This window comes from Penicillium cataractarum (assembly GCF_028827025.1).
Source record: "Penicillium cataractarum strain IBT 29864 chromosome Unknown utg000001l, whole genome shotgun sequence".
NCBI classification, from domain to species: domain Eukaryota; kingdom Fungi; phylum Ascomycota; class Eurotiomycetes; order Eurotiales; family Aspergillaceae; genus Penicillium; species Penicillium cataractarum.
The window spans coordinates 4,080,089-4,100,694 of NW_026622737.1; the positions used below are offsets into that span (position 1 = coordinate 4,080,089).

Consider the following 20,606-nt stretch of genomic DNA (forward strand, 5'->3'; position numbering starts at 1 on the left):
CCGGATGTGCACCTCCACCTCCCTGATTTGTATACGGAGTTGAGTTTGAGTATACAGTGCTCTTCATAGTAGAGTGATAGCGTGACACCTGTCAATCGGGGGCTTGAAACATTTACCGTCGAAGACCTAGACCACTTTATCTGGGGGGCTCAGGAAAAATTGACCGTCCACCAAAGAGGAGAGACGGCCGATGCCTTCACTAGGCTCGGGGGTATGTAGTGCTAGTTATCGGCCTCTTCAAAAGATGGGCGTGACTCCGAGACCTTCTATGAGTCTAGCTATGTACTATCCTCGTTTCAGCCGCCTGCACTGATAATAGGCAGATTTGGATTAGTGGACGCTAGTGTCTATAGTTGTGGGATCTTATTAGTATTCGGGTAATTACTCTCTCGACTTTTATAGGCCTTGCAGGTGGACTCGACGGGAAAGACTCCATTGTTAAGGGGAGATTAAGGTCTGACATAAATGAAGGCCCGGCGTGCCAAGCATTATGAACCGAGATATCGGAGAGTACCAGGAGCAATAGCCTAATCAAAGGATTTAGTCGAATAGCAGGAAATAGAGTACTTCGTACAAGTTTGAAGAAAGTACCGAGTAAGATAGCTTCGATCAAGTGTTTCAAGGATGCTTTATGGTTGCAGCCACACATGATGAATATGATTGCAGAAGATGATCTTGATTCAATCACACGATCAAAGTTACTTATACTGTAAGTCCGAAACCCGTGACTCGTTAGCGACTCCCAAGCGTGTCGCAGAGTTCCAACTTCCACCAAACTTCCATCCGCAAAACACCACCCTTGACCCCTTTGGTCACTTCCCGTCTCCACTCTACATCCACCCATTGGCCCATCATTCAAGCAAGGCCCAATCTCAAACAACCAGTCGTCCGCCAACCCTGGCCATGACGAGGATCAGCGCCATCAGCGCTCGGCTCCTGCTGGCTGGCTGGCGCTTGTTGCTTCACGGCTAGTGCTGGGATGTTTCATCGCGAGCCAGTCACATTCCCCCGACCGCGTTCCCGCCACTCGCGGGCGCCAAGAGTGCCTCGACCCTCGACTCCTCGACCTGTCGCATGTCGCATGTCAGGTTACTGTTGACAGCACAAGTCGAGATCTGATACGATGGGTCTCTCTCCAGGTACCCGATTTGATCCATGGAAATCATCGAAGGTCGCCTCCGGACGCCATACTACGTACTCCTCCATCCTGAGCCCCATCCAAACAAGCTTGACGATTCGATTCTTCGATTCGTGACAGGGCAATCCCATCTTCTTGCCCCTCCTGCTGATCGATGATGGGATGAACATTCCTTGCCGAAGGCTTGATAATAGCTCGGCGCCAAACATTTCTCCCCTTTCCCCTCCCCGACGAGGGTTCGGAGTAGATAGGCCGAACAGGATGGAGATGATACATAGTTCGTCCGCATGAATACTAGGGTCTGAATCTGTCGGCCCAGCCTTACTCGTTTCTACATATTCTCCTAGTTGGCCCTGGGCGGACTTGGCCTGTCTCATATATCCCCACCCTTCAGGAAAGGCGTGGAACGCTTCCAAGGGAAAAAAGTGGTTCTTTCTATTCAATTCCCCCTTTGTAGACAAGCTTCTTCTATTGTTCCCCTCTCTTCATTTTTTCCCTTCGTTTCTTTGCCTCGACAAAAGGCTGTTGTCGTTCTTTGCTTCTTCTTTTTTCTTTGCCTTTGTCGCCTCCTTTCGTTTCTCGGACAATCGTCTATCAACGTGGTGGACGAGCTCCATTCGCGATTTTTGCCCTTGCCAGTGACCGGATCACCAGCATTCCTTTCGTTGCCCACCGACAAAAAAAATACACAGCCTCTGCGAGCTATTCGGCCGGCTCTGTCATTCCTGTCCGTCCCGTGCTGTGCACACAATTGACCAACGGAACTTTCCATCGACTGAGGTCCTGGATTTCCATTTCTCTTCAATTCTCGCCCGATTCAACCGTTCAATCTAGGCAGGCCCTATCGTCGTCTCCAGCAGATTAGCGACATATTGATAGACCCCTTGGACGTTGTTGGGCAACCACCATCTCTTCTTTCTCGTGCCTTCTGAAGCGGCCTGGTGTTGTCTTGGTTTGCATTCGTCCAAAACACTTCTAACTAGGAGAAACGACAACGCTTCTAGAAAGCTTTGTCGAATTGGGCCTTGCCTTCCAACTCACCCACCTCTGCAGCAAGCTGGTCTTGCTCAAACTCAACTAGAACTCTCATCTTTTCAAGGCTACTGTCTCAACTAGTGACATCATGCAATCCTTGCTCCTGGCTCTGTCCCTCGTGGGACTGAGCAGTGCCCAAGAGATTATCTTCGAGAAGCGAGGAGGGCACAGTGCCATGTCGATGTGGTATGAAGCCTACAATGATGACCTGGCACGCTATACTATTCTCTCACTCGGCTGCGCTGCTGCCGCATACTACGTCTGGTCTCTCGCCTTCCGATTCTCTGGTCACCTGCGACGACTGGCTACTTTCACCGATGACAAGCAGAAGTATTTCGTCCCGGCCCACGACAAATTCTGCTGGCTCAAGGAGCACTTGATCTACGCTCCGCTGTTCGGGACCCGCCATAATCGCGAGTTCCAACTATCTTCCGCTATCAACATGGGTAACCTGCCCAGCCGATTCCATGGTTTCCTCGTTGTCAGCGTTGTGGCCATGAATGTAGTTCTTTGCACAGTGACTACTCCTTACAACTCCGAGGAAGACACTCTGGCAGGCATCGTGCGTAACCGTACCGGCACTATGGCTACCGTCAACCTGATTCCTCTGATCCTCATGTCTGGTCGCAACAACCCCTTGATCGCTATGCTGCATGTTCCCTTCGACACATGGAACCTTCTCCACCGCTGGCTGGGCCGTATCGTGGTGCTTGAGGCTCTTGCTCACACCTTCGCCTGGGCAATCCCCAAGGGCCAAGAAGCGGGATGGAGTATCGTTGGAAAGGCCCTAGCTTCTAGCAGCTTCCTCTTCGCCGGTCTGATTGCTACTGCTGCATTCACGGCCCTGTTGCTCCATTCGCCGTCAGCCATCCGTCACGCTTTCTATGAGACATTCCTTCACCTCCACATCGCCATCGCCGCCGTATCGTTCGGCTTCCTGTGGGTGCATCTGAATGGCCTGGTTGCTCAAAAGTATCTGCTTGCCGCCATTATTCTCTGGGCGCTGGAGCGTGCCACTCGCCTCTTTATCATCGTGTACCGCAACTTCGGCCGCGAGTCCACCAGTGCGACTATTGAGGCTATGCCAGGTGACTGCATGCGCATCAGTCTCCGCATGGCTCGGCCCTGGACCTTCAAGCCTGGCCAACACATTTACCTTTACATCCCAGCCGTTGGCTGGTGGACCGCGCACCCCTTCTCCGTTGGCTGGAGCGAAGTTGAGGAGACCATGTCTGATGAGAAGGCCCTCCCTGTGGCCAGACAAGATCTGCTCGGTGGACCGAAGAAGACTACTCTATCCCTGCTCATTCGCCGCCGTACCGGTATGACCGACAAGCTCTTCCAGCGTGCTTCGAATGCCCTTGGCTCGCGCATTACCCTCCGCGCCTACGCCGAAGGACCCTATGGCAACATCCATTCCATGGACTCTTACGGCACGGTGATGCTCTTCGCTGGTGGCGTGGGTATCACACACCACGTCCCCTTCGTTCGACACTTGGTTGCCGGTTTCGCTGACGGCACCGTTGCAACCCGCCGCCTCACCTTGGTCTGGATCATCCAGTCCCCCGAGCACCTGGAGTGGATCCGACCCTGGATGACCAGTATCCTGGCTATGGAGCGCCGCCGTGAAGTCCTCCGCATCATGCTCTTCGTCACTCGACCCCGCAACACTAAGGAGATCCAGAGTCCCTCCGCGACCGTGCAGATGTTCCCCGGCCGACCCAACATTGACACGCTCATCGGCATGGAGGCGGAGAACCAAATTGGTGCCATGGGTGTGCTGGTCTGCGGAAACGGTGGCTTGAGCGATGACGTGCGTAAGGTGTGCCGTAGGCGACAGGCTAAGTCGAACATTGACTACGTCGAGGAGAGTTTCTCCTGGTAAATCATGTTTGCTATGCCTGTCCTATCCACGCAGGACATTTGATGTGATGTTGTTTGAGCGGGTTGTTGGTGAATGTTCTCATGTCTTGGTCGCCTCTTTGGTTTTTCTTTTCTCTACATTCCTTTCTTGGGCTGCAAAGCCTTCCCTTTTTAACATGACCCTTTTGGATATGATGTACTCTCGAACTTGGGTTATAGAGTATGTCATACCGTCTTTCTTTTTATCTTCTTTTGGAATTGAAGCTTTTACTTTCGTGTGTACTTTGGCTTTATATTCTATCTTCGATCGTGGTTCATATTTCATGATATGTTTGGGCTGTCTTCGGAGAGTTGTACATATCTTTCTTGCCTACCAATTCAAGATATCTGGTGCTTTCGCTGAGAAGCAATGAGCTTATTGTAGTTGGAATAATCATTCCTTTACTCCTGGGCCGTATCTGCTTCTTGTCATCCATATAGCCTAAGTTATACAAAGTCTTTCTTCCACTAACCATGCACGCCTCCGGTTGGTTATCCACACTGTTCCCACTTGTAGATCCTTTGATCTTGTCATCTTAGCACCTTCTTAAAGCTCGGTATGACAATGAAACCGAAGAAAATCCGTTCTTTCCCCAACCCTGGACGGATAATCACAAAATTCGGATATTTCCCTTGATATCTCACACGGGCCATTTCGTTCCTGGTGGTCCAGCCATGCAACAACCTTGTTAGTCGATCAGGCCCCCAATTGTGGAGCTTAAAATCGGTTCGCGATGGATTCCCCGAAGATCTTCTCACCAACACTGTCCAATGTGACCTTGAACCATTGATCTGATTTGAGGATAACTTGGGGCCAAATGATGCGGGTCCTTTCAGTCCCTCGTGCTGATGAGATGAGGATGAGCCGGCAGCGATATTTAAGGCTGAATGCCTGCCTGTGTCCCGGAAATGGTTAATCACTTGCTCTAACTAAGTGCAGCATCAATCTGCCCTAAATACCTGCCATCCTATGCACCAACACTAGAGATAATACCCAACCTGGTCACCATGCCGACCCAAAAACCAACGGCAATTCTGATTGTCCACGGAGCCTTCTTCCTCCCCTCGAGCTGGCAACCCCTCGTCAACGACTTCACCAACTCCCAATACACAGTTCGATGCCCGCGCCTCCCTAGTTGCGGCGACGAACGGCCCCCAAAGGCAACCCGAAACGATGACGTCGCCGCCGTACGCACAGCGGCCAAACAACTCATCGAGGCCGGCCACAACATCCTCGTCCTGGCCCATTCCTACGGTGGAATGGTCACCTGCGACGCAATAACCGAAGACCTATACGCCTCCACCAAAAGCAATGGCATCGTCTCCCTCGTGTTGCTGAGCGCCTGGCTAATCCAGCCGGGTAACAAATTTGAAGATGTTATCGAGAAATACGGTCACCAGAGCGAAGTAGATCTGGGCAGTAACGAGGACGGAACTTTCTTTGCGAAGAATGCGCCCGCTTCGTTTTATAATGATATCGATCCCTTAGAAGCGCAGGAACTGGCCAAGGCGAATGTCACGCATAACCTGTTCGCTGCGTCTGGGGCTATTACTTACGCGCCGTGGAAAGATTTATCGACCATGTATGTGTTTTGTACGCGGGATTTGGCTATTATGTTGCCTTTACAGCGGAGTATGGTTCAGGATGCTGTGGATGCGGGTGGAAAGGGCGGGTTTGTTACTGAGGAGATTGACTCGGGGCATTGTCCTTTTTTGAGTAAGCCAGAGGAGGTGATTCGAGTTGTGAATAAGGCTCTGGGTGGGTTTGAGTGAGGATTGTCCGTTGATATGGTAGAGGCGTAGAGTTAGATGTACTTGAGGTTTTATACTACTTAGACATCCCTTTCGGCTCAATTTGTTCTGTTATGGTGAAAGACGAATATCAGAATTAGTAGCTTTTGAATTGAATTGATTACATGGTTTCATAGAACCATTCTAATTTAGATAGATAGTCTCTCCTATCAAGTACTAGGTTCGTGATGAGAGCCATCATGTATACAAGAGGAGAGAGCATGGCTAACAGGCCCGGCACATTCATCTGCTAAGAGATGGATATACTTAGATGTTTATCGTGGATTCAATGGCTTTTATTTGATCTTGGAATAATAATTAATCAGGTAGTAGTCCCTAGGTCCTAAGTTAACAGCTGCTTGTTGCATTGTCCCAATCGCTTCGGCAATGCCCCACCATCTCCGAGCGGAACTTTTTCACCTCCAGCTTCCTCTCGACCTCCAACTAAAACAACCTTCAGCTCTCGACACCGTCATCTCCCATTGCTACGCCCCCTACTCACCACAATGGCCGACGAATATAAACCTCCGGCCCTGCCGTCCCCCTTCACCAACACTACACCAGCCCCCACACTCCTCGTGCAAGGCGCCGAGGCCCACCTCTACAAGACCGTCTCTCTCGACCCCTCCATCCCAGCAGCCCTCAAAGTCCGCCCCTCCAAGCCTTACCGCCACCCCATTCTCGACCGCCGCTTGACTCGTCAACGGATCATCCAAGAAGCTCGATGCCTAGTGAAACTGGTTCGGGAAGGGGTGAGTGTCCCCGCCGTGCTGGCGATGGATTGGGAAGGGCAGGGCGGCGAGAGCGCGTGGGGAGGTGCGTGGTTGATGATGGAGTGGATTGAGGGACCTGTGGTGCGAGTGGTTCTCGAGCAGTGGGAGGCTTGGATGAAGAAGAATGCCGCCTCATTGGACCAGAGTCAGATCCAGAAGGAAGAGGACCGATTGCGGGGTCTGATGAAGCGCATTGGACATACACTCGGTGGTCTGCACAAGGCTGGCGTCGTGCACGGAGATCTGACGACGAGTAACCTGATGCTGCGCTCGCCCGCTCAGGAAACCACCGACAGCCCGACGGGAGTCTCCATGGAGGGCGAGGTCGTCCTGATCGATTTTGGTCTGGCGGGACAAAGTACGCAGGATGAGGATCGCGCGGTGGATTTGTATGTGCTGGAGCGTGCCATTGGCAGCACGCACCCCCGATCGGAGCCTTTCTTCGAGGAAGTCCTGAATGGATATCGGGCCAGCCACAAGGGAACTGGATCTACGCTTAAGAAGCTGGAGGATGTGCGGTTGAGAGGCCGCAAGCGGAGCATGATTGGATAAAGGGAACTGCCCTTGTCTTCATATACATTGTCCGAATGGCGGATGCAAACGACTTCCATCTCATCTGGACCCTCGAAAAAGAAACGCCACGCTGAATCATGAAAAAAAGAACCTGAACTGTTATCAACCCTCCCCCTCCTATCTCCGCCGGGCATTATGACCGGGCCTTGACGCATGTGCCCACATCTGCCAGAGCGAAATATCCCTTGTTCTCGACCACTCCGCGATCCTTCACCACCGCCGTATACTTCACGACCCACTGCGTCTCGATGTGACCCTGAATCCCGTCGTTGGCATCTGGCGCCGAAGCCAAAATGCCCGCACCGCCCTTATCCGCAGGCCCCAATAGCTCGCGTGTCGTGCCGACCGGAAGGATATCATTGCAGTCGTTGTGGGTCAGGAGCTGGATCTTCTCCTCCTTGGCATAGAGAATGAGGGACTTGGGCACCACGCAACAGTCCTTCAGGTTGATCTGGTCCACGGAGGGCTTGACTGTGGTGTGAGGAAGGAAGCGCGCTAGCCGCTCGCTGCCAAACTCAGCGACGCCCAATTGAGCAATCATGCCCTGCTCGTGCAGAGACTCTAGCACGTGCCATGTCTGCACCATACTGTCAAAGTCATCTTCTCCACTGGACTCGGACCCTTCATCATCGCTGTCGTCATCCGCATCGAATAGAATCCCGGGGAACGAGACAATCAGCAAATCGATAGACTTGACATGTAGCTCCTTCAATACCAAATCAATTGCCTCCCTGGTGTGTGCGCAGCGTCTCGAGGCCGGGATTCCTGGCAGATAGAATAGTTTCACTGTGATATCGTATTGATCCCGCTCCTCGGAAAGACCAGGCTGTGAAAAGTCCACAGCCGGAATGTAGAGAGCACTATCGCGATCCTCCGTCCAGGTAGAATAGTCACGGCACTTCTCGGTGTGTGTTCCATTAGCCCCGCCGTTGGTCCCATTCGGAACCTCTGTATCGATCGCTTGCGAGGCCACGAAGTTCGACCGTAGGGAAGTAATCAGCTCGACGTTGGATTTCTGCGTCAGCGGCTGGCGGATGACAGACGGACGACCGCCGTTCATGATATTCCTATTGCGACAAGCAAGTTAGCCACCGTTAGCCACCGAGTTGGTCGAAGATCGTCCGGCGCGGATTGAGGCGAGCGGCGACTTACGAGGTAGAGAGGATCAACTTCATGATTGCGGTGATTAGCGGGATAACAGTGGAGACCTCGAATAGATTATTTTCTTATGCGGCTCACACGGCCGGGGGTTTTATGAAGGAGGGAGGGCGAAGAAAGAGAATTGAACAAATTCCCGCCGGAGGCGCAAACCCCGCGATGGTTCGGCTGCCCCTCCGGAGTCCCTGACAAATCCACCTTTTTCCACTGGAAATCCGGCTCCACGCGATTCGACGCTTTACTTTGGCAAGTCGGGGCAGTTTTTGTCTGTGTTATAACTACTTCAACTCCATTTCCTCAGCGACTATCTATCTAGTCATCATCTACGGTAGGATCCCAGTCGGTAGGACTATACTCGCCCGTATCCAACAACTTCATATCCTCCTCCGATAATTGAAAATCAAACACCTCCGAATTCTCTTGAATGCGCTGCGGAGTCACAGACTTTGGCAATGGAACGAATCCCTAATATCCCAATTAGCATCTCCGTATTCACTTGAGACATCAATTTCAGAACCAGCCCTCAGTGGCACCTACCATCTGCAAACTCCACCGAATCAACACCTGCGCAGGCGACTTCTTATACTTCTCCCCAATAGCCCTTAACACCGGTTCTCTGAACCGCGTCCCATGTGCCAAAGGAGAATACGCTTCGACAACGATGCCCCGACTCTGGCACCACTCCGCGATATCCGAGTGATCCAGCCATGGGTGTAACTCGTACTGGCCGACGGAGATCTCGCCGCCGCCTCCGCTTTGGATGTACGCCTCTAGCTCTTCGAGGTGGTGGATGCCATAGTTGGATACGCCGATGGATTTGGTCTTGCCTGCTTCCTGGGCTTCCACGAGGGCACGCCAGGAGCCGAGGCGAGCTTCCTTGCCACCGTAGGGGGCGTGGATAAGGATGCTGAGTCGTGTAAGCTGCTATGTAATGGTGTTTTGAGTGGAGGAGGTTTGGGAAGATGAGACTTAGACGTACAGATCGAAGTATTCTTGTCCTGCAGCACGGAGACTAGTATCAACAGCCCGCTTGGTCTCTTCGTAGCCCATTGATTCGGGGGGAATCTTAGTCGTAAGGAAAACCTCGGATCTGTCGAGTTCTGAATTCTGGATAGCTCGGCCACAGCCTTTCTCGTTGCGATACATAATTGCAGAGTCGACCTGGAATGCATAGTTAGCCCTGGATCTCAAGATAATCTGCTGACTCAAGAGGACTTACATGTCGGAATCCCACTTTGAAGGCTTCCAAGGTGACCTTTTCAGTTGAAGAAGGTGGACTAGAAACTATTAGAAGTAGGAAGGTTCAGAATAATGATAGATGCGTACATCATATACACCTATCCAACCCGTTAGCCATGGACGTTGAAGTCAGCAAAAGAATGCTTACCCCATATCCCAAGACTGGAATCTCATGACCGGAGAGCAGTTTATATTTAGACTGGAGAGTCTGCTTGGGCACCATGTTCAAGGAGAGAGGTCTCGCAGGACGATTAAGCCGAATTGATAGAACTGAGAGAGTTTGTGAAAGGCGAGGTTGTTGGCAAGAAGATAACCGCCGGAGCGATGAGATCATTCCAAGTGGGGGTGTCGGCGTGGGGTTGTGTATTTGCAGAGATCAAGGACCCAAATACGCGCGCAGAATATGAAGCTTGTATGGATGATATTCTTTAATCCGACTAGTTAGATCGGACTTCTCTTAAAAAGGAGTCGGTTTTATAATAAAATGGAATGAATGTTATTTGGCATCAACTGAGCTATCGGCCGATTGCCAGGGGCTTCTCGCATGCTCCGCCAAGATTAGCATGCATTAACGTCCTGTCATCCTGTCATATGTGACTTACGAAGCTTGCCTCCAATTTGGAGGATTTTCCTAGACAAAATAGGGTTTCCCCTTAATTTATTAGCCGCCGACTGGAGTATCCTCATATTATAGGCTTCAACCTTCTTCAGCTTCTCTGATCGAATACTTCATGTACTGCAAATCACGCAAGCGAGGCCACACTTCTTTTATGCTATCAGTCTAATTCAATATGATCTTATTGATATCTGGCTCATTCATAAAGTAATACATGACAAGGATGTTTGACCCTTCCTAGCTCACATAAAACCATCATGTTGAGTATCATCGTCGATCAAAGTCATGACCCAAAGGCCAGTTGGAGTCGAAGTATTCCATGAGATCCCCTACCAGACGTAAAAGTTCGTAACGATAGACCTGCATCTTGGCATTGACAACCCAGCCCCTTTATTTTTCTATCGTGGTCACACTTGGAGCTTTCAATACAAATATTTGGTCTTGAGTTTTGGGCAGACATTCAAATCCAGCAGGAGCTCACACTCATCGAGCACCCAATCCAGCCAATCCTCGTTAAAATATGGTATGGATAAGAACTCCAATGAAGTTGGAAGTCGATCAACTAAACTTTGCGTCGGCATGTCATTATCATCCATTTCCACAATGGTGTAGGGAGAAATATGTAGAACTTCCAAGTTCGTGAAGCCTGCAAATGATCCCATGAAATAGTCCCCACTCATGCGTGATCTCGACCACACATACTCATCAAGACGTAAATCACTTGTAATGTTGTCTTGTGGAATAAGAGAGCCTCATAAAGTCTCCTCAGGTTGGATGACTTGTAGGTACCATGGACCCGCCGTCGCTGATTCGGAATGTTTTCAACGCCCTGCAGGATCGTATCCAGGTCTGCCATCGGCTGCGTTACTAAAACACAAATCAATATCGGTGATGTTTGAGCAACCAATGTCAATGGGAAGACCCCATGGATTCCGTTGATTTCCTTCCTCAGTCCACTCCCATCTATCATAGAGCGAGAAGCCAACCACTTTTCGCATGGCAGGGAACTTACAGAACGGCAGCATCAATTCAGTCTCTGACGTAAACACCATGTAGCACGGCATGGTCCAGGCCTCCTCGAGATGCGGGAAGACGGGGGTCCCTGACTTGGCCGCATCTATGAACATGCCAGGAATGTATTCTGCACAATCAGACCAGGGAAGGCTGATTTCGCGCAGATTGTTCAGCCGAGGAATAATCAGGGCCAGCCAGGCATCCGTTATTCCACACTCGAGGTCTTTGATCCATTTTTCTTGTCGGGAACTGTCACTAGCTGCTTCTTGGACTAGTCTTTCCCTGATGTCGCGGTCAAAATTGACAGCGCTTGGATAACCATGATTTTCGTAGGTCGCCTTAGTCGTCCAGAAGCCCAAGAACAGCACGTGGACTGCGCTCGCGAGTTTGGGGTTTCGGACTATCGTGTAGAGGAACTAGGATACTCTGCTGATTTCTGAAATTTCGTAGCAGTCGCACAGCTTGACTTTGACGAAGATGGTCCGGTGCAGTGCAATATACAGTCGTCGACATGAGGATGCCAGGTGCAGGCGATCCTGTTGATGTTCTAACTGCGTGGAAATGAGGCAGAGGATTTCGTCTGGAAGTTGAAGAAGCATGGCGAAGATGACAAGGTGAAGTCAAGTGAATGTTGAGTTGAGGAGAAAAGGACTTGGGAGGCATGGAAATATCACTTGGTTAGGGAGTTGTGTAGGAAGTCAAGTTGGTAAGTCAAAGCTCAGGAAGTTGTTGTTATTTGCACGACAAAGAGCCAGCCCGCACCACAAACTATGCATCATTACCTAGTACCTCCACTCATCGCTTTTTCTCGATACTTGTATACATAGTAATCTACTGCCCGCCCAAAGCGGACTATTGGAAAGATCGATGGAAGACAGCTCCCATTACCAAAAAAGGGGATGCATCTGTAGGGCGCGGGACCCCTAGAATCGAGCGAGTAGCAAAAGACTTGAGATAATGAAATAATAGAGTAATGAAGCTATGGAGCTCTAGATCAATAGCCTCGACAGACCCATGTATTAAATGTCATGCAGTTCTATGAACCAATCTTCCCCTCTATGAATACAATACAGAAAGACGTTCAAATATTCATCTCTTCTCGTCACATCTAGACCTTCCGCTGCTGCTCCTTCTCAGCCTCAGCCTCGGCAGCCTCCTTGGCCTTGCGTTCAGCCTCACGCTTCAGCTGATCGGGCCGGCGGACGGCGATATCCTTAGGGCGGAAGTCGCTGAACAGGTTCTTGAGAACATTCTCAATTAGCCAGCAACCGCCGTAGTCGAAGATCATCAGCACAGTGAGTGTAACCTTAAACTCAGTGCTGAAGGGAACCAGACGCAGCTTCTCGTTGATCTCAGGTACGAACTCGGTGGCGCAGGAGAATGCGATGGCGGTGGCACCGACCAGACCCCAGTACATAGCCCGGTTCTCACGAATAGACTCGCGGAAAGGACGGCCCTGGTAGTTGATGGAGAACGTCGAAATTTGCTGGATCAACTGGAGCAGGTAGATGGCGCTGTTCAAAAGGGATGGCTCGAACTCGCCCTCGAGATCGATGTTGTCTCCTCTCCTATAGAACTTGTTAGCAACCAAATAATTGTTCGTATCATCCGAGAGAGGACTTACGGCTCAATCTTGTAGACATATTGGGTCAGGTAAATCAAAGTCACGATATGAATGGCGAACTGGCCAAGAACGGAGCCAATAATATACACGTTGAAGATATTCGGCTGGGGACGCTCCTTGGAGAGACCCTCGACAGACTGGGTAGAAAACGATCAGTATAAGCAAACACGAGAACGGGCGACGAAGATCACCATACCTTTGCACGAGAGATAGACAAAAAGCAAACGCTCATCATCATACCGCTGATAGTGACCTGACCATCACCAAACTTGATACCATCAAGGTAGATGACACTCAAACTGTAGGCACTAATCAAGCAGTTCAAAGCAAGAATCTTGTACATCTGGATCGTGGCGACCAAAGTGCAACGACCCTGGCGGATAATGTTCGGAATAGCGATAACGTTGGCCAGCTTGCTGGTGAAAGGCGCAGCACAAGAGGCGTCACCCAGCTTAATGGTAGGCGGCTCGCTATCATCCAACTCCGCCTCCAACATAGATGAGGTAAGTCGATCAGCAAGACCGGCAGCGGCAGCCTGGGCCTGCTGCTGGCGCTGTTGCTGGGGGGTCAGATTGGCATTTGCTTGCTGTAGAGCTTGAGCGCCAGGCGAGGTGATGGTCGGGATCTCTTCACCAGGCTTGGCGGCGGCGGCAGCAGCGACGGCGGCAGCACCCTTCTTCTGGATCTCTCTCTCAATAGCCTTCTGGTAGTGGGGGTTGGTAGGTCCAGGGGGGTAAAGGTGGGCAATGTGCACGGGCACTGGGGGAGCAGGCTGGTTGAATCTTTGCATCATGCCAACCTGCTTCTCGTACAGCTCCTTCATCTTGGTGGTCCGGTAGTGATCGGCGATCTTAGTCAAATCCTCGGGCGAACCGTTCAGAAGAGCAACACCGACGTGGGCCTGCTTAAGAGCACCAACATCATTGGTACCGTCACCGCACATGAGAGTAGTGTAGCCAGCATCCTTGAGACCGAGAAGAATCTCTTCTTTCTGCTTAGGGGACACACGGGCGTAAACCCAGGTGTGGCGAAGCAAGTCAGGGAGAGCCTTCTGGTCCTTGAACTTGGCCAAAGCGTAACCAGTAACACAGATATCCTTGTTCTTGAGAATTTCCGGGTCCAGAGGCTGGGTCGGGTCAACGTCAGTGTTCAACTTGTCGTCAATAGTACGCCAGACAAGTCTAGTTCCAGAGTTGTCATGCTCAGGGGCATCGAGAATAACAACCTCTCGGTCCACAATCTCAACTTGACGGGCGACGTGGACGGCAGTCAACGGGTTGTCACCAGTGATCATGACGACACGGTGGCTGCTTTCGTTCAGCATGCGGACAGACTTGATGGCATCCTCCTTGAGAGGGCATTGCAGGACCAGGAAACCGGCGAAGATCAGCTCAGACTCAATTTCCTCACGAACAAAGTTGTTCACGCGGCCTTGAGAAAGCTCAGATTCGGTGGAGAGATACTTGTACGCAAGAGCGAGGACACGAGCACCGTTCCGGGTGAAGTACTTGAACGTCTCCTCGTAGTTGGGAGGAGTGTTGACAAGCATGGTCTGGATAGTCTCGGGAGCACCCTTGACACCAACAAAAGTGGACTTGCTCTTCTTGGAGGTCTTGGGCTCAAACGAGGTAACGGTGGCGATAGTACTCTGGCGCTTCAGGGCGGAAGAGAACTGGAATCTTCTCTTAACGTGAACAGACTCAACGGGACGAGAACCAATAACTGGTGCGGAACCCTTGCAAGTAAGGGTGTCGTTCCTGCCGAGAGTCCAGCCAAGCCACTGCAAAGTAGCCTTCTCCATTGGGTCGCCAACGACTTCGCCCTCGTCCAGCTTCACCAGGGCGTGAGCACTAGCGAGAACAAGAGTGGTGTCGGCGGTAATGGCCGATGCCTTGGACAGATCCGTGTGGGCACCATCGGCTTCAACGGTAGCACCGGCCTGACCCAAAGTGAGTCCAGCAATGCCATCGACAACCAGGTCTTCTCCAGTCAGGGTACCAGTCTTATCAAAGCAGGCAATATCAACGCGGCCAGCGAACGGAATGCGGAAAGGCTCGGTGCAGAAAATGGCAAACTTGCTGAGAGCGGCGAGACTGGTGTTGACAGCAAGACTCAGCTCCATGGGAAGCTCGGGAGGAACAACACTCGTGATGATGAGAACACAGTCCAAAAGCAACTTGGAACGCTTGCGATCCTTCTGCACGCCCTCCTGCCAGACGTACCACGAGGCAGCAATTGCGAAAATCAGGAGGAAGAGAATGAACAGGAGAGCCTCGGCGTTGTTGGCAGAAACACGCTCAGTGGAGTAGATCATGGTCCGCACCAGGCTACCCTGGCTGGTCTCGAAGCCGGTCTTCACAACCACACCCACGGCGCCATTGTCGGGAGGAGAAGTAACACCATTTGGCAAGCTCTTAGAGATGTCTTCGCCATTAGAGTTGGGGTGAGTAATCTGGAGAACCTTGGTACCTCCGTGCACGAACGAATTCTTGTCCAATCCTTCGGGCTCGATCAAGTCCTCGCCAGGTCGGAGCTGAACCGATTCCTTGAGAAGCGGGGTGCTCTCTCCAGAAAGCATGGCCTCGTTCACGATCACACTTCCCTCGATCAGAAGGATATCGCAAGCGACACCGCCATCTTCCTTGGTACGGTTGACGGACATCAGATCACCGGGGAGTAGCTTGTCACTAGTAATTTCCTGCCACTTGTTCTCGCGGTAGACCCACACATCGTAGGGCTTGATGTTCATTCCGCGGAACTCGTTAAGAGTCCTCTGGCGCTGCCAAACGACAGTGCTTTCGAAGGCGACCAGCATGAAGAGTGTGAAGAGCGAGTAGTACCAGTATTCATCCAACATCCACAGTCCAACACAGAACACCTGGAACACGAAGAATGGAGCCACGGCATGCTCCTGAAAGAGCTCGACAAAGGTAGGAACGGGGATATCGAAGGTGTTGTCGCCATAGTGGTGTTGCACGCGGTCAATTTCGGCCTTGGTGGAGAGACCCTTGGTCTGCTGGAATTCCTTGAGGGCTGGCTTAGGCTCCGCATCGAGGGCGTAGGACAGCGGCGCGAAGGAGCCAGTATCGGGATAGAAAAGGAACCGACGCTTCTGGAACAGGAACGAGATGGTCTTCTTGCCACCGGAGTTGTCGCGAAGGAGTGGGCAAATCTCGGCGGAGCCAGCGTTGGTGATGGGGATAATCTTGATCAGTTGAGCAGTGTCGACGGACTTGGCACGGGTAGAAGTGAAGAGGGTGTTGATGTTGATGTTCCACTTGGTCATCAACCACAGGAGCGACTGGGCCGTGATGATGGACCCCGCGAAAACGAAGGTCCACTCCTGACCCTGAATGTAGGTATCATAGCGCTCGGGGGACAGGTAGAAGGCGAAGAAGATGGGCCAAATGATCAAGAACGGCCAAGCGTAGGTATGCAGTTGGAGTGGGAGAGGGTTATGCAGGGACGCATGTTGGATCTGGGGGTCATCTGCGAGTTTTGCCCTGGATACGATCAGCATCGTGAAATAGGCTCCTGGGCATCGGGGATTGAACGCGAAAACTCACATTTTGGCAACCGGGTGACCACGATGAAGGTCCGACAGAATCCAGGAGGAAATCGAAGAGGCCACCGTTCGCCGCCCCGAACATACTAGGCGCTTATGTAACGGTGGACCCGCCCCGGTTTTGTCGAGAAAGTGAGCGTGTTGCAGAGAACAAGTGGGCGTATTTGTTGAGGAAGAATGAGAATAGGAATGAGCGTGTTTTGGCCATAAGTGAGAGGTAAGTGAAAGTTCACTCCTTGAGAGGACTCCCCCCTCTTCTGTGGTGAACTGAGGGCGATGAGGCTTGAATATCTCTCGCATCGTAGCTAAAAGGGAACAAATTGAGGTTGACGCTCGAGGTTCTCCCTGACACCGCTTGAGGGGGCTTTTGAGGAATGGATGGTTTCATCCTCTTTTCCCCCACGAGTTTCTTCCTCTGTTCTCACGGTCCAGGCTGGCTCAACTGTGCCGCCGTGTCCACCACTTCCAACGTGTTCAACCGTTGAGTCGTGGGTTTCACTGAGCGGAGACCTCAAACCACCCCTTCCCTTCTCCAGACTGCTCTCTACATGCCCACTGGCCCCAGAGGACCCGGACACCGAGCTCTTCTGGGCCTGAACTTTGCTCCCAAAGCCAGGAGGGGGAAGAAACCACCACCAACGACAAAGCCGGTCCCATCGATCATAGATCCGCCCCCAAGGCCGGCGAAGATACCGCCAAACCCGGTCCGGAAGTCAGGCAGGGCCTAGTTCCAAAACAGGAGGGTCGTCCACCAAAGGAGGTACTCTCTGACCAGTATTGATTTCATATCTACATGTATCAGTCAGTAAGATGCAAAGCAGCAAGAACCTAGACAGGGGGCTTTGGTAAGTGGTCTCCTTTGCTTCTCCCAAAATCACAAGACGAGTTGGGATGATAATGACGGAGTGATGAGAGGAATCCAATCACCCTTCAACCCCCGTCATGATCATTCCAACAAGGCCTCTCGAGCTTTTGGGAGTAGTCAAGAAGATTCACTGACCGGGAAATATGGGAAAGGAGCAGACATCTACTATACCGTGCACGAATAGCAAGATGAAACCAAAACCCTACAAGCATGAGCCCAAGATAGGCCGTAGCCCACGCAAAGGCCGCCCAAGAACTGTCCCGGAGGGCAGAAGAAGGAACCGAGATTGATGGAAGGCTCAAGCCCAAGCTTGAGCTATCTGTGCTGTTTGTGCTGTTGCTCATGGTGTTGTCCGAAGTAACGAAGATGTGTGGTTGATGAGAGTTGTGTTGGGATGTTTACGTCCTGTAGTTTTCCATTCTACCTGTACTCGTGCCTTCCTTCCTACCTTCGTAGCCCTCCTAAATTGGCAAGCACGTCTGGTAAAGCCCGGAACGGCAACTAAAATCTCTTTGAGAGTAAAATTTTCGCGAGCTTGGTTAGATCTCTACGCTCTTTCCAGAATAATCCTAGAGGAAAACCATTGATATCCTTCTGACCAGAAGAGCATATATACTATAGTACTATAGCAAATACGAGATAAAAGACGAGATAAAAGATCAGATTAATTATTTGAAGATGAGCAGATCATAACTCACCCGATAGCCATGCGATTCAGGCTATGATACAGGAAAGTACATGCCGGCCTGGCCCTAATTTCCTCTCGGATGATTAAATATACACGGTTTCAACGGAGCGCAGGAGGCAATGGTACTAAATACTACATAATAATTCCTTATTATAGCCCGTTGATCAGGTAATAAGGTAACAAGCATCCATACCCCTCTTGTGGTAAAAATGGGCGGTAAGGGCGATGCCACGACGCTTGAAAAAGAGGCGGCCCTAGTAAAATATTGGAAGTAAAATGACACTGCTAAGCTCGAATTGGGAAGGACTAGACCTTTTAAACAACGTTTTGGTTCCAACATGCACATCGTGACGCAATATTGTGACGCAAGACCTTTGCTCTATACTAGTCAGTTTCCCCTAGAGTGTTCAGGCTTGACGCTTTATCTTACTCGCTGTACTTTAAGCCCCAACACACCGCAATCTCGGACTTCCTAAATATGTCTTGCCAACCAATCCTACAATTTTCGAGAATGTTTGTCGAAAGCCTACCGTATGCTGCATATGGGCTTTCCTTATGGGCTTTGGCAACATTGGCATTCCTCGCTTTCATCGCCCATGCGGCTTACGAAAACGACCCAGCTAAGAACAACAACTTCACTATAGCGTATGGCATAACTATGCACGGCTTGCTCAGTATAGCTTTTTTTATATTCATTCTGGCTATTTACCTTATACCAGTCTCGTACAGCCTCAAGCTGCTTCTCCGGGCTGTCGATACTGGTCTCGCCATGAATGGTTGTTGAGTGATTGACGGAAAGCCCGGTGGCCATCTCCTGAGTCCCTGATAGGCATGGTTTTCGCCTTGGCCTCTCAAGTGCTGGCGTAAGTTCTGTGATCTTACTATGGAGTGTTGAAAGTTGCTACTTGGGACATGCGATTATGTTGTTGATTCAAATGTTACGGACTGGCGATTGTGACCTTTTAAACCTGGAGATAATTTCATTCTACCGGGTATCTACTTAGGGACTTGCCTGTCTTGCTATATACTTGGGCTCTCTTCCCATATTCAACAGTCATTTTCTCTCCTTCCTCTCCGGCCTTTTACACCATAATGCTAGGTGACGGTAAATCGACGCCGAAAACGGCTACTTTTGATGCTGTTTTAAGCGTCCCTTTTACCACAATATTAGTCACTAATGTTTCACATGATCTGTTTCTGCCCTACATTTCCGTATACCCTGAGTGATCATGAATTACTCCCTGAGCATGTAGGGATCTTTGAGGCTATTTTACTGAAATGAGCTATTACTAACCTCTTTAGCAAGCACTGGATCATTACGGGGCTTAGGTATATTGCATAAGTTCTCGTAAATATAGTATGGTTGGCTTAAGTGGCCACTTGGTACCCAGAGATACCACTCCACCTACACCGCCATAAATAGCCCTGCTGGCCCCGTGACACGATTAAACATAAGCAATAAGGGAAGTGAATCCAGACGAGTGTTCATTAGACATGGGAAGCACATAGTTAAACGGTAGACACGCGTAAACGACTAAGAACGTGAGGCATCACGTAACGGTAATGCATTTCATTAAGCTAGGCTAGCTAACTATGGATATACATACTCACGTTTAACTAAGTTCCCTTAAACGTTAGAATCATTTGCAAGAATACTGCCGGTGCACCTACATAGAAAGTTACCAAACTCTTAAGAACCTAACGTTTCTTTCTCCGATTTAAGTGTACAGCTATAGACCACAGAAAAGTTTTAAAGTCATCTATCTATTATATACCATAGACTGGCAAACCTTCAATGTAAGCAGACAAAGATGAGACCGATAATGATATGTCGGTGCCTCCCAAGAGATAGTGGCTTATAGATTTACTTAATATGTGTTGGTGATGCTAACTTCTACACCCGTTTATTGTACTTTACACTTTCGCATTCGTTACAGTAGTAATGAATAGAAATTTCGGCTCTTTAAATCAACATACATACACCCTAATTACTCTTAGTATAGGCAAGCATAAAAAACTTAGTGCGAACCCGAGGTTATTCTGGCGTGAATTAGCAGTAGATCACTAACTAAAGTTAGTTTCTAAACTATTCATTAGTATTTTTGCTCCGCGTGTTGGTATTCATTTGAAAAACTTAACGTGTTCATAGGATGAGAACCCATATCTTGAGAGGAAGAAAGTATCTATCAACTCATATAAAGAAAACTGCATTGAAGGGACCACCCAAGCAAGGGGCGTGTTTTATCAAAAATATACAATGATCCACCATGGTATAAACGAGAGTTAACTGTACTATATGTAGTATATCATGGCCGTTCATACAACTCATTATTACTACGTGTATTATCGTTCGTTTCGATCACCTGTGTAGAGCCGTCCACTTCTGGAATAACTAGCACCCCGCTTACTTCAAATAATGCCGAGCTTGTACCTTCTAGTTCGGCTATTTACTTTGAGTAGGCCTCAGCAGTGTATATAGACTGTGAACCCTGCATCTCTGGAGTTATTTGCGTATTCTCCATTCGTCTTGTCAGTGTAGACCTTTACTATGAGACCAAATCAGATTTACAGCTAGCTCCCTTGCCGAAAGCCCCTGGCTTAAATCCGGCTCTAGATCCATCCTTG

At 50.2% G+C, this 20,606-nt stretch overlaps 8 protein-coding genes across 8 annotated transcripts; 4 read left to right on the forward strand and 4 right to left on the reverse strand.

The window, feature by feature from the left end:
• Positions 1-2,261: 2,261 nt before the first annotated feature.
• Positions 2,262-4,058, forward strand: N7496_001401 (ferric reductase family protein; the record flags this gene model as incomplete). The annotated part of the gene is made up of 1 exon (XM_056694332.1): positions 2,262-4,058. One exon carries the CDS (start codon positions 2,262-2,264, stop codon positions 4,056-4,058), a length of 1,797 nt encoding a protein of 598 aa, XP_056561061.1.
• A 1,025-nt stretch (positions 4,059-5,083) lies between these two features.
• Positions 5,084-5,848, forward strand: N7496_001402 (alpha/beta hydrolase; the record flags this gene model as incomplete). The annotated part of the gene is made up of 1 exon (XM_056694333.1): positions 5,084-5,848. The coding sequence occupies one exon, from the start codon at positions 5,084-5,086 to the stop codon at positions 5,846-5,848; it is 765 nt and encodes a 254-aa protein (XP_056561062.1).
• A 524-nt stretch (positions 5,849-6,372) lies between these two features.
• Positions 6,373-7,191, forward strand: bud32 (serine/threonine protein kinase BUD32; the record flags this gene model as incomplete). The annotated part of the gene is made up of 1 exon (XM_056694334.1): positions 6,373-7,191. One exon carries the CDS (start codon positions 6,373-6,375, stop codon positions 7,189-7,191), a length of 819 nt encoding a protein of 272 aa, XP_056561063.1.
• A 154-nt stretch (positions 7,192-7,345) lies between these two features.
• On the reverse strand, positions 7,346-8,387 carry N7496_001404 (putative gamma-cysteine synthetase regulatory subunit; the record flags this gene model as incomplete). The annotated part of the gene is made up of 2 exons (XM_056694335.1): positions 7,346-8,279; positions 8,365-8,387. The coding sequence occupies 2 exons, from the start codon at positions 8,385-8,387 to the stop codon at positions 7,346-7,348; spliced, it is 957 nt and encodes a 318-aa protein (XP_056561064.1).
• A 295-nt stretch (positions 8,388-8,682) lies between these two features.
• On the reverse strand, positions 8,683-9,832 carry N7496_001405 (aldo/keto reductase; the record flags this gene model as incomplete). The annotated part of the gene is made up of 6 exons (XM_056694336.1): positions 8,683-8,835; positions 8,908-9,277; positions 9,350-9,531; positions 9,590-9,647; positions 9,697-9,707; positions 9,758-9,832. 6 exons carry the CDS (start codon positions 9,830-9,832, stop codon positions 8,683-8,685), a joined length of 849 nt encoding a protein of 282 aa, XP_056561065.1.
• Positions 9,833-10,647: 815 nt separating this feature from the next.
• On the reverse strand, positions 10,648-11,838 carry N7496_001406 (uncharacterized protein; the record flags this gene model as incomplete). The annotated part of the gene is made up of 4 exons (XM_056694337.1): positions 10,648-10,871; positions 10,928-11,092; positions 11,238-11,655; positions 11,707-11,838. 4 exons carry the CDS (start codon positions 11,836-11,838, stop codon positions 10,648-10,650), a joined length of 939 nt encoding a protein of 312 aa, XP_056561066.1.
• A 509-nt stretch (positions 11,839-12,347) lies between these two features.
• On the reverse strand, positions 12,348-16,383 carry N7496_001407 (ion-transporting P-type ATPase SPF1; the record flags this gene model as incomplete). The annotated part of the gene is made up of 3 exons (XM_056694338.1): positions 12,348-12,807; positions 12,864-13,000; positions 13,060-16,383. The coding sequence occupies 3 exons, from the start codon at positions 16,381-16,383 to the stop codon at positions 12,348-12,350; spliced, it is 3,921 nt and encodes a 1,306-aa protein (XP_056561067.1).
• Positions 16,384-18,492: 2,109 nt separating this feature from the next.
• Positions 18,493-18,765, forward strand: N7496_001408 (uncharacterized protein; the record flags this gene model as incomplete). Its single annotated transcript, XM_056694339.1, has 2 exons — positions 18,493-18,626; positions 18,711-18,765. 2 exons carry the CDS (start codon positions 18,493-18,495, stop codon positions 18,763-18,765), a joined length of 189 nt encoding a protein of 62 aa, XP_056561068.1.
• Between the last annotated feature and the right edge of the window lie 1,841 nt (positions 18,766-20,606).